The following is a 17485-nucleotide window of genomic DNA, read 5'->3' as shown; positions in this document are numbered from 1 at the left end:
AGTCTGGGACTCAGGGTAAACTGAGGCACTCGAAAGGCGGAGGAGCCCCGCCTTCCAAGAGACATTTAATCCGAGGGGATTTACAGGAAACTTCTAAATTAAGTGCAGCGGCTGCTGCAGCTGATGGGGGGGACACTCCAGTCCTTGCGCCCGGGCAGCTGCCGTGAGCTCAAACCCCGAAATAGCCCCAGGGCCCCCAGCCGCAGCTGCCACTGGGCTGGGCTGTCACTCAGAAGAAGCGCGGAGCCCCCAGCCCCAGGGTCCCCTCCCCTCTGCAACGCTACGGTGTTTTCTTTCGACAGACTCTCCATCTACTTTCCCTTCAGACGGCCGTGGGGGGGGGGGTTGGTGGGGAAAGGGAGGGGGGAGAGGCGGAGCCCCGAGGGGGTGGGCGCAGGGGGTGGCCGCGCCCCCCGACCCTGCAGCGCTTCTGCCCCTACAAGGTTTGGGCTGCGGTGGGGGAGGGTCCTGGCCCCCGGCTCCGCCCGGTCCCTCCCTGCCTTTTAGGCGCCCGCGCGGCTGGGACATCCCAGTCCCGGTTGGTCCTCCTCGCCTGCCACCCGTGCAACCACTTCGCGCAGCCAGCCCAGTCAGCCCGGTCCACCCCACAGCCCGCCGGCCGGCCGGTCTCCCACCGCAACCATGGACGCCATCAAGAAGAAGATGCAGATGCTAAAGCTGGACAAGGAGAATGCCATCGACCGCGCTGAGCAGGCTGAGGCCGACAAGAAGCAAGCTGAGGACCGCTGCAAGCAGGTGGGGGCCCCAGGCCCGGTGCATCCCCTGCCGTCACCCCACAATGCGGGTGGGGTAGGCCCTGCCCGGTGCCCCCCAGCCTCTGACCTGCTGTCCAAGGCTCTCTACTGTCCAGTGTGAGGGCTGCTGGGCCTTCATGGTACCCCTCAGGGCCCTAGCCAGAGCCACGCTTCATCTCACCCACCATAGCCTGGGGAGCCCCGGTCCCCCCCTTTCCACTCCTGCCCTTGCAGAGCCATGATGGCCCTTGCTCCTTGGGGTCGGAAGCTCTCTCTCCCCTCCCGCCAGGTCCCTACAACACCCCTGGCTGCACTGTCCCTCCTCTGCTATCCTTCTTCCTCCCTGACAGCCTCTACATATCTCTTAGTACCCCCTCGCACGCACCACTGCCTCCTGCCTGGGCCTAGGCCTGGCTGACTGAGGCTTTTCTCTCCCAGCTGGAGGAGGAGCAGCAGGCCCTCCAGAAGAAGCTGAAAGGGACGGAGGACGAGGTGGAAAAGTATTCCGAATCAGTGAAGGATGCCCAGGAGAAACTGGAGCAGGCTGAGAAGAAAGCCACCGATGTGAGTGTGGACCTGGGGGATGGTGTGAGAGTTAGTGCACTGGGAGGGGTCCCAGACATGGGGATGGAGGGGACCTTCAGCACCAGGACAGAAACCGTTTCCTCGCAGGAACCCAGGCTAGGGCAAAAGCTGGCACAAATAATCCAAGACAGTGGGTAAATCAAAACCACTTCCCACTTCCCCCAGAGGACACAGTGTTGTAATTTCGTTAGGTTCCAGCTCTTAGCGTGTACAGTGACCAAGCAATGAGTCACCGCGGGGGTGGGTGGTACAAGAATTTACCATCCATCTCAACTAATCCCCCAGCTGAACATGGAAAGGAGCCTGCAGCTACCTTTTCGGGGTGCGGGGCAGGGGGAGGGGAGAGGAGTTCAAAGAGGGGCGCTGACTTGAGCTACACCCCCGGGGGGGGCCATTAGAAATTCCCTGGCCTTGACTTCTGGCTCCAGCGGCCCTGCTGTGCACTGGGGCGCCAGCTCAGGTTCTGTCGGTCCCTCACTTACCCTCATTAAGCTCTTGGCCTTGAGACCATGCCAGGCCACGGGGCAGAGGGACAGAGCCACAAACGCCACGGCAGCCACCTTGGCAAGTTCTGCTCACTCGGAGATTCCTCTGCCCACCCCCCACCCGCTAACCAGACTTCTCCACCTCCTGCCATTCCCAACCCCTCGCCCCACGAGGTAGGAGAACGGCCATCAGACTTTGGACATGGTACTTTCTCTGCCTCATGCTCCCCATTTGCCTTCCACCCAGGCTTAAGTTTAAGATGAGCCTGCGGTTGGGTGGATGGGGGGATTCGCATACGCACGGTCTGAACATCCGAGATCAGAGATGACATTACTGTTCGTATTGACCATTATCCTTGTTCCCCATCCCCCCCTAGCCCCAAGGTTGGTTTCTCTGACCTCCAGCCTTCGGTTTTGGTTCTTCACCAGCCCTGGCACTTGGGAGGGAACTGACCTGCAGCTGCTAGTGAAGACGACCCTGGGCATCTGACACTCTATAAATAACTGAGGCCCAGTGCAGCTGGAATAAGGACTGGAAACCCAAGGAGCTAGGTGGGGGCTGGAGGGAGGAGGGGAAGACAGGGACAGAGCTGGGGAAGCAGGGCAGCAGCACCAGTAGAAGATAGGAAACGGTGCCCAAACTTATTGTGTGACCTTGAACACAGCACTTAACTTACACGGTGCCTCAGTTTCTCCTTTCTCTCTTGCTTCTCATTTGTGCAGAGGGGACAGCACTGCCTGTCCTGCAGTTAGAGGGCAGCATCCGTAACTGGGAAGAACTTGAGAAGCAGAAAATGGCAAAAGTCATTCCTGTGATGCGGGCCCCAGGACTTCCCAGATTCTCCAGAGTCATTTGTCACCCCACTACCATGAAGAGTTTCCCTTTTGCAGAGTCTCATCTCTCTCTAGAATAGACCTCCAGTGTCCCCCAGAGTCATTCTTACCAACCCCAGTGCTGTCCCAGAATCCTTCCACATTAAGTCATATGGCCCTGTGCCCAGGATGGGCTCTTGTCACTCTAGGTGGCCTTCAGCACCTGGAGGATAAGCTGCAACTACTTTCTATATATGGTGTTGTTTCCCCTGCCCTACACTATCACTCAGGACCTGCTTTCTACTCCCTCTACCCCCAGTGCTGCCACCCATCTCTTCCCTGTCACTCTCTTCTTCCCCTACACTGGTCCTTTCTCCTTTCCAATCCTAAATCTCGCGGTTTCTGTGTTTTGTCCTTGAGGGAGAGACAAGGGATAACCTAACGTTTATGGGGTGTGGACTCTGCAGGCACATATTCAAGTGCTTTCTGCATATTATTTTACTATTTCCCAAGATTGCTTATCATCAGAATCCCTTGGAAGCTTTAAAAAGAAAAAAAGAAAAAAGGGCTTCCCTGGCGGCGCAGTGGTTGAGAGTCCGCCTGCCGATGCAGGGGACACAGGTTCGTGCCCCGGTCCCGGAAGATCTCACATGCCGTGGAGCGGCTGGGCCCGTGAGCCATGGCCGCTGAGCCTGTGCGTTCGGAGCCTGTGCTCCGCAACGGGAGAGGCCACGGCAGTGAGAGGCCCACATACCACAAAAAAAAAAAGATGGAAAGATTTCCAAGCCCCTGCCCTGGAGATCTCAGTTCAGTGGCTCCAGCATGGAGCTAGAGAACCTGGTATTTTTTATACACCTCCCAGATGATCCTGTTATTAATCCAGTATTAGAAGCACTGCATTATCTCAGAACAGCCTACAAAGTAGGAACTGCTATTGTCAACTCCAATTTAAAAAGGAGGAAACTGAGGCTTAGAGAGACTAAATAAGTTACCCAAGGTCACACAAGTAGCTCAAAGACAACAGTGTCACTCAGAGCTGACGCTCTTAACACCAAGTTGCACTACTTCTCTCATTTTCCTTTATTGGGGCCCTTCTTGCTCTGTCCTCTCTTTCTCAAGGTATCGTCTGTTTCTGTGCACGTTCTCCAAAACCACCATGATTTTGCCTCTGTACTGCAGGATCAGTGGCTGATCTGCCACTCACACTGCCCTCGCACCGACCTCACTTGCCTTGGGCATTGGCAGGGAGTACCCTTGGTACAGCCTAGGGTGTCCTAAATAGGCCTGGCTTGCTTCCGGAGCCTCCCGCTAGGGGTCTGCCTGGCAGCGAGTGACATCACAGAGTTTGATTCTGTGATTGGCGGTTTTTAGCAGCACTGCAGTCTGGTTGGCCTGATTCTTCCCCACCCCTTGCCTGGGCCAGGCTCTGCTGAGGAGTCGTCAGGGCTGCCTCAGACCTGGTCCCAGCAGTTGGAGGGCTCTCAGGAGGGATGGAGGGATCTGTGTGCAGATAACCATTGGAGATTATGCACCGTGCTAGAAGAGGCCCTGTAGCAGGGGAGTGGAGCTTGTCCAGGAGGGCATGTTTTGGGCTGGAGCACAGAGTCTGCACAGAAGATGGTTGGTTTGGGGGAAAAAAAAAATAGGTTGAAATTCTGGAGGTCAGGAAACCTAGGTTCGTTCTGACAAGAATCTTAACCATCCTCTGAAGCCTCTCTGATCCTCAAGGCAGACAAAGCCTCTCTGACCTCTGACCTTTGACTCACAGGCCGAGGCAGATGTGGCCTCCCTGAACCGCCGCATTCAGCTGGTAGAGGAGGAGTTGGACCGGGCGCAGGAGCGCCTGGCTACAGCCCTGCAAAAGCTGGAGGAGGCTGAGAAGGCAGCTGATGAGAGTGAGAGGTGGGCAGGGGGGTCCTCAGAGGGTGGGCTGGGGAGGGGGCTGGAAGCCTGTCTCTGCTGGTCCTAACCCGACCCCTACTCCTCTCCCTGACTCTCAGAGGAATGAAGGTCATCGAAAACCGAGCTATGAAGGATGAGGAAAAGATGGAGCTGCAGGAGATGCAGCTGAAGGAGGCCAAGCACATCGCTGAGGATTCAGACCGCAAATATGAGGAGGTGAGAGCCCTGCCCCACTTTCTTCTCACTCCCGAGTCCCAGACACCCCCAGTCATTCACCATGGATCTCCTCCTCCTCTCTTCCCCATCCCCACAGGTGGCCAGGAAGCTAGTGATCCTGGAAGGAGAGCTGGAGCGCTCAGAAGAGAGAGCTGAGGTGGCTGAGAGGTGAGGACACCACAGGGCGGCAAGTGAAACTCGGCTTGAGCCCATGGCTCTGGGGCACTCTGCACAGTGGGGAGGCAGTTTCCCAGGCGTGGGATCACAGGGACGGGTCCTGCCTCTGACCCCTACGTGCTGCCCCCAGCCGAGCCAGGCAGCTGGAGGAGGAACTGCGAACCATGGACCAGGCCCTCAAGTCCCTGACGGCCTCAGAGGAGGAGGTAGTCACCTCTCTGGACCTTTCTGGGCAATGGCACCTTCTCTAGGCTCACCTTCCCCTCCATCTCAGGCTGCTCTCTCTCACCTGCTGGGGGCCGGGAAGGGCCTGGGGCTCCTAAACTCTGCCTGCTGTCACTCTCACAACTTTGCTCTTCTCTTCTCTCCTCCACCCCTCCCCCACTGTGCCATCTCCGCTGTCTCCCCCACTGTGCCCTCACACCCCACCCTGCCACACACCCCCTGCAGTAAATGTGGGGACCTAGAGGAGGAGCTGAAAATTGTTACCAACAACTTGAAATCCCTGGAAGCCCAAGCGGACAAGGTAGAGGGGGGTAGAGGGGCAGTGAGGATGGGGTCCTTCAGGGGAGGGAGGCGATGGGCCCAGGCAGGGCAGGGCCGGATGTTTGATGGAGACAAAATCAGGAGTAGCCTGTGGGGCTCCGTGGAGAAATGAAGGACTTGTGGAGGCGATGAACTGATGGCATGTGTCTGTCCCTAAAAGTATTCCACCAAAGAAGATAAATATGAAGAGGAGATCAAACTGCTGGAGGAGAAGCTAAAGGAGGTGAGAGTCCTTCCAGTCCAAATCCCCCTCAAGCCCCCCAGTACCCGCCAGAGACCTCCTGTGGCAGGGAATCTGGGGACAGGGACGGAAGAGAAAGTTGATAGCGTCTGGGAGGGCCTAAGCTCCTGTCATTTTCCCCATCTTGCCTTTATGCCCAGGCTGAGACCCGAGCAGAGTTTGCCGAAAGGTCGGTGGCAAAGTTGGAGAAAACCATTGATGACCTGGAAGGTAAAAGGGATATTCCTCTGTACCCCTGAACCTTTTAAAATAGGTCCATATTCCCCATGACTTATCTTCCCAGCCCATGATACTTGCCAGTGGTAAATTAGGGTTGGACCACCTAGGACTCCACAGACTCTGGCGGTCTGTGCCTCCCATCCAAGTAGATGTAGCCCCGTCACCTCCAGTGCTGCTCGAGCTTGAGCGAGCATGGAAATCCCCTCAGGGTTTTTAAAACACAGATTCCTGGGTGCTGCTCTGAAGCGACTGCTGACTTTGGGCTGAATCTGTGTCTAACGAGCTCCCGGGTAATGCAGATGCTGCTGGTCCTCACACCACACTCTGAGTAGCACGGATCTAGACAATTCTGTGTCCAAGTGCAGCACCTTCTTCATTAAATAGAGAGCTATTTGGTTTACTATCTAGGTTTTCATGATAACATTAATGGAAAATACTTTTTGAAGCTAGATTTGGTGAAAACAAGCATCCAGGCATTTGCTAGTCGGTAGCTGCTTCTCACTGTTACCGACAACGTTGTGCCTAAAGCTGTCTTTCCTTTTCACTTCACTTTCATAACTCCCTCTTCTCTTGCTTCCAGCCTTCTCAGGCAAGCCTCAGTTTTCTCTCCAACTTTAGGACTTTAGAACTTTCTGGCTTGAGCGCCCTCCCCTTGAAGCAAGCACTCCTGCTTATGCAAAGCATTGTGCCCCCAGGCCCCTGGGGGAGGCAGGAGCTCCTGGGGGGAAGCACCAGTTTGGGGTACAGAAAAGAGCAAAAGACACAGGGGTACAGAGAGGGGAGGAGGGGGCCCTGACAGCTGTCCAGCCTGTTCTCTGGCCTGTCTCTCTCACTCCATCTTCGTCCACCTCTCTCTGATTCTTGTTCTCTCTTTCCATTACCCTCTCTCCTTCTGTTCCTCTTTCCCTCTATTCCCTCTCCCCATACTCCCACCTGGCCCCACTCCCCTGGACCCCCCAGACGAAGTCTATGCACAGAAGATGAAGTACAAGGCCATCAGCGAGGAGCTGGACAACGCACTCAACGACATCACCTCCCTCTGAGCCTCTCACCAGTGTAGCCCGCGGCCCCTTCTCTCTTCTCCTTTCCATTCTCTGTAATGGGGAGGGGGGCAAGCAGGAGGAGCAGAAATTGCCAACATTGCACAGCCAGGCTGGACGCAGCCTAGGAGAGCCCCCGTCACAGCTGCCGCCCACCCTGACATTTGCTTCATCCTTCTATATCCATCCACTCCTCCCTCTACCCGCCAGCCTCTCCCGCTCTCTGCTGCTTAATAAACTCAACTTGGTCTCCATGCTGTTTTCCTGCCCTCCAGAGAGCACTTCCATCACCCCCACAGAGCACTGGTTCACTGCTGAGACCCTGGCTCCTACGGGCACCCCCGATCTTGTGACCCACCCCTCCCCTACTGATCTCACCCACAAACCACTGTGGCCCACACCGGAACCCTCTCTGCATGACTCTCACTGCTGCATGTGGGCACATATGACCACGTCAGTCAACCACGGGCCCTCTGGTGCCTCTGAGACACACGCCCTTCTACAGACCCAGGCATGTCACTGCCCTTGGAGCATTCAAGCTGTGATTCCAGGATCTAAAAGAATGACTGGAAGGGAAGTGGAATGGTGAGGTGCAGGGGAGGGGTGAGAAGGTTGTGAATGGTCTGGGATGAAGTTTGGAGAGACACTGGATGGCAGCACCATGGGGCTTTCCCTGCAGGTCTGTTTTCTGCCTCAAGTCTGTCTGTCTGTCTGTCTGACATTCCCTTTCCTGGCTCAGTCTTTGTCTTTCCTCCTGCTTCCAACTCTCTTCAACCTTTTAAAGAAGGAGGGTAAATTAGTTTATGACTCAGGCCTTCCCATCCCACCTCCACGGCCCCAGAGCCTTGAGTGAGGCATCCCTGTCTGACTTGTTCAGTCCATCCATTTGTCCCACCCACAGGGTCCTCAGATCCCTGAATGTTTGGGTCTTCCTGTGCCTCCAACCCACTCCGTGTCTATTTGTCACATCCCCTGTCCATGCCTCCCCATGTTTCTCCCCCACCAACCTCACGGGTTGCTTCCCCCCACAGAGACCTTGGCCAGTGCCAAGGAGGAGAACGTGGAGATCCACCAGACCCTCGACCAGACCCTGCTGGAGCTCAACAACCTGTGAGGGCTGGCCCTGCCCCCAGCCAGGCTGTAGTTGCCACTGAATAAAACTGATGTTACCAGTATCACGGGGCCCTTTAAGCCTTTCTTGGGTGTTGGGGATGGTGGTGGTGGTTTTCCAAAGTGGAGAAGGTAGAGAGGATGCCCCAGGGGAAGAGTGGAGTTGGAAGGACCCCTGAGTGAGCCAGAGGGGTGGGGCACTGGGCTCACTGAGGAGGGGTTGTGAACAGGCTGTGTGAAGCAGAGAAGCCTGGCAGGGCTGGGGGAACATCTGGCCCTTACTCCCCACAGAGCAAAGGAGCTGCTCTCAGCGGCACTGCCCCATTCCAGCAAGTGGCTGGGCCGGGCAGCACGACTGGAAGGCAAAACTGCAAAGCTACATAGGTTTTACTTGAGCAGGGTGAAAACCCAAAAGCCTCAGTGTGATTTTAAGCCTAAAGACCGAGCTTGTCCACACACACACACACACACAGTCATTCCAACAATATCGGTCATTTCTCCCTGCTTCCTGATAACATCTACATGAGGCAGAATCATGTCCCCCCACCAAAGATGTCCATACCCTAATCCTGTGAAATGTTACCTTACATGGGAAGGGGACTTTAGTTAAGCTAAGGATTTTGAGATGGGGAGGTTATCCTAGGTTAACTGGGTAGGCCCAACATAATCGCAAGGGTCCTTATAAGAGGGTGGCAAGAAGGTTAAAAGCAGTTGTAGGAGATGTGACAATGGAAGCAAGAGATTGGAGTGATGCAAGGAAGGGGCCACAAGCCAAGGAATGCTTGGCTTCTAGAAGCTGAAAAAGGCAAGAAAATATCCTCTCCTCAGGAGTGTCCAGAAGGAACCAGCCCTGCCAACACCTTGACTTTAGCCCAGAAGATTCATTTTGAACATCTGACCTCTAGAACTCTTAAGAGGATAAATTTCCGTTACCACTGTCTGTGGTAATTTGTTACAGCAGCAATAGGAAATGAACACACCATCCTGTTGATTTGGGGAACAAGGATACGCCTTCCACAGACTTTATTAGAAATATTTATTTAAAAAATATATCTTTGGAGGCTTAAAAGGAAGTAGTGTAATGGGCAGGACAAAGTCTCCAGCTCCCCCTCAGATTCCTCTGGCCAGCTTCTCTGCACATTCTCCAAGTTGCAGGCCTCTAAGCAACAGTCTCCGTGACCTCTGCCGGGTGGTACCTGACACTTCCTTTGGTCCCACTTGGGTGTCTACACAACAGGGAACCCTAATCAGAAATCTCACCAAGGATGAGCTCATTTGCATGCAATTTGCATGAAGCTGTTCTGGACTCCACTTGGGCAGCAGGGGCTGGGCCTGAGGGAGAGGGTTAGTAAAATACCTTTGCTGCCTTCTCATTTGCACAAGGAAGGCGATGCTGGTAACCGCAAAGAGAAGGCCAAAAACCAGGGCCAGGATGTCTCCTGGAGGGAGGAGGAGAGAGACTGCCTCAGGGAGTGAAGAGGAGTCTGTAGGTTCCCTCAGAGCCTCTTCCACCTGAACCCCACCCCTGCCCCAAATTCTCCAGCTGCCCCCAGCATCTCCGAATCCAGCAGAGGCCAGCAAAGGGATGGGGGTGGATACACAAGAAGGGGTAAGATGAGCACTTTTTTCCTCTCTAAAAACAAAACGAAAGAGGTTGTTTGGGAAGGAGGATGCAAGGAGATTTCTGGAGCTTCATTCTGACCAACTCTTGCACTGGGGACAACAGGGGAACCCCCCTGCCTTGATCTGACGCTATCCTATTGGGGTTGGAGTGTGCTCTGCAGAAATGGAGAGGTAGCAGTAGTGGTCCTGACTAGCCCCTGAGGCTGGATGGTGCCAAGGGATGCCCCCAGCCTCAGGAACCAGAGGAGGGGCACAGACTCACCAGCAGCGAGACAGGAATTCAGGTGGACTGAGGAGAAAAAGGAGACATTAGAGCCAGGGGTGGTGATCACCAGTGACAGACAAATGAGGACACATGGGGAGGATGAGGGACCTGTGGCTGGGGGCAGGGGGCATGGCATCAGTAGACAAAGCTGCACCTGGCTCAACGGTCCCAGGGCTGCTGTCCACTCCAGCAGGGAAGGAGGCCTCAATTATTCGCCCATTCAAAGGCTGTGTAGCTCGGAAGTTCAGCTGTAGCCGAGAGTCATCAGGTCCCCACAGGGAGTCAGAGAGGGCATGGAGCTAGGGAGGTCAGCAGACAGTGGGGGTGGGCTCATGACACAGAAGCAAAAGGGTCACAGGCTTACAGCCAGCACCTCAGGGACCCACTGTCCACGTCTCCCTCATCCCCAACACGGCCACTTCATCTCTTTATGCCTCCTCTTTCTCACCTCCACCTACAACCCTTTCCCCCTCATCCCCTATGTCACCACCACACCCCAGCCCCACCTGCTTAGCACTCAGCTTTACTGTCTGGTTGAACACAGTCCAGATGACTCCCTGGGCACAGGGGGGTGTGGTGAGAGACCCCTCATATCGGAAGTAGCGGCTGAGGTCAGAGGGCAGCAGTGCAGATACATCCAGTCCTGGGACCCAAGTCTCAGAGTCTGTGGAGAGGACCTGTGCTGGAGTCCCACATAGATTGACCCCCCCGGCCATACACACAACAAAGCTTTGGGGTACAGGAATACATTTTTATCTCCCAGAAGCCAAGCTGACTCAACTCCCAGAAACCACTTCTTCACTGAGTGTGTCCCTTCCCATAACTCAGTGCAAGACATGACTCAGGAGGTAGTAAAAGGCTTTGGGGCGCACAGAGTGAGAGAATTGCTCCCCTGGCCCTCCCTCTGAGTCTTCACTCTTAGTTTGCACACTGTGATAACACGCTGGAATGCAGATTTAAGCCCAGAGTAAATCAAAAGAGAAAATGCGTTGAATAACTTGTAAATAAATACCTATAACTTTAAAAACACACAAAACTCAAAAAACACAGTTCTCTCTAGTTTAGCAAAACTTAAGGTCCAGTTGGGCAAGTGAAGTTTAAAATGACCTAGAGTGACTGAGAAGGAAAGAAAGATTTCCAACAAAAGTATTAACAAATTTAAAATATTTGATGCTTATGAAGGAGTAATAGACATCTCTCAGAAAAATTTTAGACTCAACCAGACTCAACCCCTGAAAGTTCCAAACACTATTTTTTTGGTCTTATTTGGTTTTTGTCTTAGTTTCTGTTTGGTTTTTAAACATAAAGCCTGTAGCCAGCAGTTTGCCTTTGTCTGTTTGCCTGTGTTCAGCTTCATAGTTATTATCAAGGTCACAGTAGGCCAGTTCACATTTCAACCCCTCTGTGTGGGAGGGAGCCCTTCTCCATCCTCAGACCTGAGGCTCCCCAAGGGCGGTTCTTTATGAGCAAGGGTATCAAGGGTAGTGGCCAAACCAACAAACTGACCTTCCTCAGCGATTTCTCCCAAATGTGACAGCAACTGCTCGTAGGCGCTGTTTTCTTCGGGGCCTTCCTAGATGATAATGCAAGATAGATTCATACATGTATTTAGGGTTATGGCTGGAGGCCTGAAGGTGAGGTGGGTTCCCATAGTCCTCCCCCAGTTCCCAGCTCTGAGAACGCTGGGGGAACACAATATCTCATGTATTATTATTCAAGGTCAATATACTCCTACTTTGCAAACTGACGTAACTAGGCAGACTAGTTTTCAATGGCAAATTGGAGGAAGAGGAGGATGGTGGGTCACTTTACTAGGATACAAGGTTCTCAATGATGGGCTCTACTTACTTTTCCAATCTCACTCATCATTAACTCCACACCCATTCTATGTCCCCACCACAGGAAACCCCAATAAACTTTGTATTCATGTTAGCTCTGCATTCACCTTAATAATTCATGTGTTTGAGTTTTGGAGCCAGGACATGCTATTTCCAAGGTGCTTCTCTGAGCTTTGCGCTGTGAGGCTGGCGATCATGAGTCAGGGAGGGAGTGAGCCTAACAGGTGTTTCACCATCCACAGGTGTCTCACCATCCCTCCAACCTACTAGCCTCCTCTAATCATTGTGTATGTACTCCTGATCAGTACAGGTCCAAAGAGGTCACTAAATGCTTCTCTAGACAATATGGCATTTTGCAAAGGGGAAATTATGGGTTATAAGAGTATTAGACAAATGACTCTTCCTTATGTCCATTCTACTGCATCTGCCATTCCCCGAATGGGCCATATTCTGAGTCTTTACATGTACCGTTCGCTCTGCATGGAATATCTCCTTTTCTTTCCCACTAGTGAAGGCTTCAAGTTTCACCTCCTCTGTGAGGACTTCCCTGACTACCTTGTTGACTCTGCGTCCTGTGTATATGTCTATCCTGTCAGCCTCCCTCACTGGCTGTGGGGAGACAAGGATCCACAGTTTCGGAACCTTTTGTTGGAGCCCAGCTCACAGTGGGTGTTAATGAAAGAACTAATGAGTAAATGAAGATGATAGCCAGGTGCGGGGTGGGGGTGGGTCTCTGGGGCAAGATACTCTGAGCCCGAGGGCTGGGGAAGCAGGGGTAGGGGTGTCCAGGGCTGGTACCTGCAGAAAGGCAGCCAGCACGGCCAAGCCCCCCGGGCGCCCCAAGGCCTCGTCAGCTTTGGCAAATGCAGTGCTGAGGTGAACCACATGGATCTGGAGAGGACACGGTAGGAGTGGGCGAGATCCCCTACCCCGCGCCCCACTTCGACCCTCCGCGGACAGCTGCGCGCTCACCTCGGCAGGGAAACGGTGACCGCCAACCGTGTGCTCCGAGCCCGGGCGACCCGCAGCCCCCCAGTGCAGATGCAACTGCAGGGCCCGGTACTCCTGCCCGGGACCTAGGGCCATCTCCAGCCCGGGAGGCAGACTCAGCTGCACTGCGTGGTGAGAGGCAGGTGAGCCGGGCCCGCCCCTCTCTCCGCAGAGCGCGAGCCTAACTCCCAGGGACAGTCCCTCATCCCCAGCTAGCCTCCGCCCCTTCCCCGAGGCTCCGCCCCGAGACCGCCTCACCGGTGTGGCCATTGTTGCGCAGGCGCAGTTCTGGTTGTGGCGGGAGCTCAAAGCCAAGGAGTTCCAGGGGTCGCAGGGCTGGGCAAAACGCGGTGAGTTCTGGACGGATATCTACCGGGGACTGAAAACGGCCAGCGCAGGCGGGGGACACCTGGGGCCATGGCGGAGCGCCTGGAGTGGGAGAGTATGTACAGGAAGTTTGATGACAAGATCAGGAACTTTTAGGGAAGCTGAGTAGAAAAAGTGATGGGGTCGAGTCAGGAGGCATCCAGACAGGAGATAGAAATAAGGGATGTGGAGGGAGAGAGGCAGCGGGTGGTGTCAGGGACTGGCAGACGCGGATGCGGGGGGTGCAGGCACTAGCAGAGCTGGGTGCCCACATTGGGTCTGTGCAGGGGGTGGGTGTCTCACCTCCATAACGCCAATGACTGTGGTCATCCCCTGCATAAATGAGAAGAATGAAGAAGCTGATCTTTGAGCCCAGTCCCTCCCCAGCGGCCAAAAGGAGGTGGGTCTCCTTCACTAGCAGAGGTTCACAAATTCAGATGTCTTACAGAAGCATAGCAGGTAACAGAAATGCCTGAAGCAGGCCAGGTGTAAAGCACTATAGATGGCAGCCAAGTAAAACGCCACAGCTTGGCGGGCCACACAAAGATCCTGCTGGCCCCGGAGATACCAGTTTGCGACCACTGTCTCAGGGTCTCTAAAATGGGTGGAGGCCTCAGTTCCCAGGCCCAAATCAGTAGACCTTTTTCTCCCTTATTCATCCCTCCTCCCCACTCATCCTGTTCCCTTTCTGGTCTCCAGCTCGTTTTCCAAAGTTCCTGGCTTGAGAGTCAAGATACCAGGTTCTCCTACCTGCTGTTTCCTTAGTCCTAGGTCTCCGTTTCCTCATCTGTAGGCTGAAGATGAGGTGATTTCTACAAGCCCTTCCTGCTCTTCCTCTGGTACACCCCCGTCCTTCCTCTTCTCTCCCCTCATAATCTTACTTCTCTCCACCTTTGTTTTCTCTCCACATTCCTATCTTTCTCCTCTCCAGCCTCCCCCTTTCTTCTTTCCCGTCTCTTCCTGCTTACCTCTCTCCATCTGTGCCCCTTTTTGTCTCCCCATCTAGCTCTGAAAGGGGGTAAAGGGCTAGTGGCATGGGAGCCCCTGGGGTTGGGAAAAACTACCATCAGAGTACAGGCTCCTCTCCTTCCCTGAATAATCCCTACCTGGGTTGGGGTTTAATGAGGGGAAGCATCAACCTCCTGGAGCCTAGATTTGCAGAGCTGATGACCACTTACCTTTTTTGTCTCTGTGGGCATTATTCTGGGGGCCTTGAGTATCCCTGGGAGTCTCAACAGTAGGTAGATCCTCTATCTTCAGAGAATCCTCTTCTGCTTCAGTCTTCATTCCAGGTGGATCCAACTTGCCAGGTGGGTCCTCCTCTCCAGGTATATCCTCTTCACTGGGCAGGTCCTCCTCACGCAGTGGATCGTCTTCCCCAGATGAATCTCCTCCTGTGGTGGGAGCCCCCTGCATCCAGAGCAGGCTCTGGGGATGGGCAGGCACCAGGAGGAGCAGTAATAACAGCAACTGCACAGCGGGGCCTGGGGCAGGGGCCGGGATCCACAGAGGGAGCCAGGGGCTGGGGCACAGGGGAGCCATGCGGCTGACTGTGGGGTGTCCTGGGACACGGTGTGTACGGTCTGTACGTGCATCAGAAACAGGAGCTGGATGGGGGAGGAGCAAGCCTGGAGGGGAGCAGACTGGCTCACAGAAGGCCCTTTTGTAGAGATGGAGCCAAAGCCCTGCAGGTCTGTCTGGCCCTGTGCCCCCTCCCTGATAGCAAAGTTGGGCATGGGGTGGAGTGAGCGGCAGGTATGTGCGCAGGTAGAAGGTTATCAGGGTCATGGGCTCAGCTTGGAACCCAAGGCACCACCTGGCACTATACAGGTTCTCCCTGGCACCGCCTGGCTGCTCGCCAGCCAACCTCAGCTAACCCTGGCCTGCTTCCCAGTCCCAGGCAGCTGGGGACCCCACGTCCTCTGGCTGAGAGGGGAAGCAGCCCACATATACATCCCTGGCCCAGCCAGGGAGCAGGTGAAGGGGTAGGGCAAGCTGTGGGGGGAGTCTGGGGGTGGGAGGGTGGATGGATGAGTAGGTGGGAGGCGAATTTGAGTATGAATGGAAAACTGTATATATTTATTAGAGAGTCTGATAGGTTTAAACTAAATGTATTATTCATCATATTACACCTTTGCTCAAAAACCTCCATTGGCTTTCCACACTCTACCAAAGTATCTTCTATCTGCACATCTTCTCCCTCTAGTTGACTTCCAAGTCCCCTCAAAATACTACCAAAGAGACTTTTCCATCTTTTCTCCTACTACTCTCCCTCATACCCTAGCCAAATTAAACTATTCATTTTTTACCCAAACCTTTGACCACCTTTGTTCATTTAGTTCTCACTGCTGGGAATGCCTTTCACTCTTCTATTTATTTAGCATCTACCATATGTCAGGCATTGGGCTAATAGACTAGATGTATGGAAATGAATAAGACGCAGTCCCTATCCCGAGGAGCTTGCTGTCTTTTGAGTGAGGGCAAAAATCATCATAATATTTGGGGGAGAGAGATGAATTCTGCCTCAGAAAGTAATACAGAAGTAGGCAAAATTTGATCAGGGCTTAAAGAAGTAGCAGTTCAATTGGTTTAAAAAAGAATGGGGGAGGGGCTTCCCTGGTGGCACAGTGGTTGAGAGTCTGCCTGCCGATGCAGGGGACACGGGTTCGTGCCCCGATCCGGCTGGGCCCGTGAGCCATGGCCGCTGAGCCTGCGTGTCCGGAGCCTGTGCCACGACAGTGAGAGGCCCGCGTACCACCAAAAAAAAAAAAAAAAATGGGGAAAATGGCATTCTGGGCAAAAGGGAGGCACCAAATACTTTGAGCAGAAGAATGACAGAATCCAAATCTCATTCTAGGTTATGTTGAAGGGTAGTGTGGAGTACGAATTGGAGGGGGAAAGTGGGTGCAAGGAGATGAATAGTGAGAGGACCCCAACAATGGGCTGGGATTCCCAGTCTGCCTATTCACTTAACATTTGGTAAGCTTCCTCTAGTCCTCCAGGCACTGTTCTAGACCCTAGGGATGCCTCTGCTGTTCTACAGCTCACATTCTAATAAGGCCCCTATGGCTTCAACAAACCAGAAGAGAGTAAGGCCATCTCAGGAGATCCTTATCTGGGGCTAACATTCAGTAGGTACAGACACCAGTATGGTTGTATAGGTAATTAAATATATTGAAATATTTATAATCTGGTTTGTAACTAGTCCCTAACTCCAGGGTGCTCCTGCTACCCCACTCCTCCCTAGGGACTGTCCTGACCTTATGAACTCACTAAAGAAGTAATGCTTGACACAGCAGGGGCTCCAGGACCCCACTTGAATGCCCCAACCAGTTGCCACTCTGGTAGGTCAGTAGTTGTGCACGAATGCACCCACTAACATGTTAAACAGCTTTACTATCTCCTCTGTCTAAATCCCTTCTATTATTCAAAACTCAGTTCATACAACCACTATGGAGAACAGTATGGAGGTTCCTTAGAAAACTAAAAGTAGAACTACTAAATGATCCAGCAATCCCACTCCTGGGCATATATCTGGAGAAAACCATAATTTGAAAAGACACATGCACCCCAATGTTCATTGCAGCACTATTTACAATAGCCAAGACATGGAAGCAACCTAAATGTCCATCGACAGAGGAATGGATAAAGAAGATGTGGTCCATATATACAGTGGAATGTTACTCAGCCATTAAAAAAGAATGAAATAATGCCATTTGCAGCAACATGGATAGACCTAGAGATTATCATAGTAAGTGAAGTAAGTCAGACAGAGAAAGACAAATACCATATGATATCACTTATATGTGGAATCTAAAAACACATGATACAAATGAACTTATTTACAAAACAGAAACAGACTCACAGACTAGAAAACAAATTTATGGTTACAAAGGGGAAGGTGGAGGGGAGGGGTAAATTAGGAGTTTGGGATTAACCTATACACACTACTATATATAAAATAGATAACCAACAAGGACCTACTATATAGCACAGGGAACTCTACTCAATATTCTGTAATACCCTATATGGGAAAAGAATCTGAAAAAGAATGGATATATGTATATGTATAACTGAGTCACTTTGCTGTACACCTGAAACTAACACAACACTGTAACTCAACTATACTCTAAGATAAAATAAAAACTAAATAATAAAAAAAAAGACTCAGCTCAAAGGCCATCTCTTCTAGGAGGTCTTGCTTGACCAACTTTACACCACAGGAAGAGATTTCTGGTGCCTCTGAACCACCACAGTTCTTTGCCCTCACTAACAACCTTGTCTAGCATCCAATTCATATTAAGGTGATTTATG

The 17485-nt window shown here is 52.9% G+C and overlaps 2 protein-coding genes across 8 annotated transcripts; one reads left to right on the top strand and one right to left on the bottom strand.

Moving 5' to 3' along the window:
- Window positions 1–401: 401 nt before the first annotated feature.
- Window positions 402–8154, top strand: TPM2 (tropomyosin 2). 5 transcript variants are annotated; one of them, XM_004271407.4, is made up of 9 exons: window positions 402–756; window positions 1194–1319; window positions 4407–4540; window positions 4639–4756; window positions 4854–4924; window positions 5064–5139; window positions 5640–5702; window positions 5861–5930; window positions 8011–8154. In XM_004271407.4, exons 1-9 carry the CDS (start codon window positions 643–645, stop codon window positions 8091–8093), a joined length of 855 nt encoding a protein of 284 aa, XP_004271455.1. In that variant the 5' UTR covers window positions 402–642; the 3' UTR covers window positions 8094–8154. The 5 variants fall into 5 exon arrangements, with proteins under 5 accessions (XP_004271455.1, XP_004271457.1, XP_004271458.1 ...); XM_004271409.4 differs by lacking the exon at window positions 5064–5139 and adding an exon at window positions 5384–5459 and having other exon boundaries at window positions 449–756; XM_004271410.4 differs by having other exon boundaries at window positions 458–756; window positions 6900–8154.
- Window positions 8155–8882: 728 nt separating this feature from the next.
- On the bottom strand, window positions 8883–15904 carry CA9 (carbonic anhydrase 9). Of its 3 annotated transcripts, XM_033431078.2 has the most exons (11): window positions 14350–15904; window positions 13475–13504; window positions 13064–13234; window positions 12788–12930; window positions 12614–12706; window positions 11484–11550; window positions 10484–10641; window positions 10132–10276; window positions 9975–10001; window positions 9447–9528; window positions 8889–9315 (listed from the first exon to the last, which is right to left on the bottom strand). In XM_033431078.2, exons 1-11 carry the CDS (start codon window positions 14957–14959, stop codon window positions 9249–9251), a joined length of 1593 nt encoding a protein of 530 aa, XP_033286969.1. In that variant the 5' UTR covers window positions 14960–15904; the 3' UTR covers window positions 8889–9248. The 3 variants fall into 3 exon arrangements, with proteins under 3 accessions (XP_033286967.1, XP_033286968.1, XP_033286969.1); XM_033431076.2 differs by having other exon boundaries at window positions 8883–9528; window positions 14350–14959; XM_033431077.2 differs by lacking the exon at window positions 12614–12706 and having other exon boundaries at window positions 8883–9528; window positions 14350–14959.
- Between the last annotated feature and the right edge of the window lie 1581 nt (window positions 15905–17485).

This window comes from Orcinus orca, chromosome 6 (assembly GCF_937001465.1).
Source record: "Orcinus orca chromosome 6, mOrcOrc1.1, whole genome shotgun sequence".
Taxonomy (NCBI): domain Eukaryota; kingdom Metazoa; phylum Chordata; class Mammalia; order Artiodactyla; family Delphinidae; genus Orcinus; species Orcinus orca.
Note: the sequence above shows the minus strand (reverse complement) of the source record. Positions and strands in the feature narration are given on the sequence as shown.

Coding starts and splice junctions, on each gene's coding strand:
- TPM2 (XM_004271407.4), top strand. CDS start 643: ATGGACGCCATCAAGAAGAAGATGCAGATGCTAAAGCTGGACAAGGAG. Junction 4,757..4,853: donor CAGACCGCAAATATGAGGAG/GTGAGAGCCCTG, acceptor CCATCCCCACAG/GTGGCCAGGAAGCTAGTGAT. Junction 5,931..8,010: donor AACCATTGATGACCTGGAAG/GTAAAAGGGATA, acceptor TTCCCCCCACAG/AGACCTTGGCCAGTGCCAAG.
- CA9 (XM_033431076.2), bottom strand. CDS start 14,959: ATGACCCTGATAACCTTCTACCTGCGCACATACCTGCCGCTCACTCCA. Junction 13,235..13,474: donor CAGTCATTGGCGTTATGGAG/GTGAGACACCCA, acceptor CTCCCACTCCAG/GCGCTCCGCCATGGCCCCAG. Junction 9,529..9,974: donor GAATTCCTGTCTCGCTGCTG/GTGAGTCTGTGC, acceptor TCCTCCCTCCAG/GAGACATCCTGGCCCTGGTT.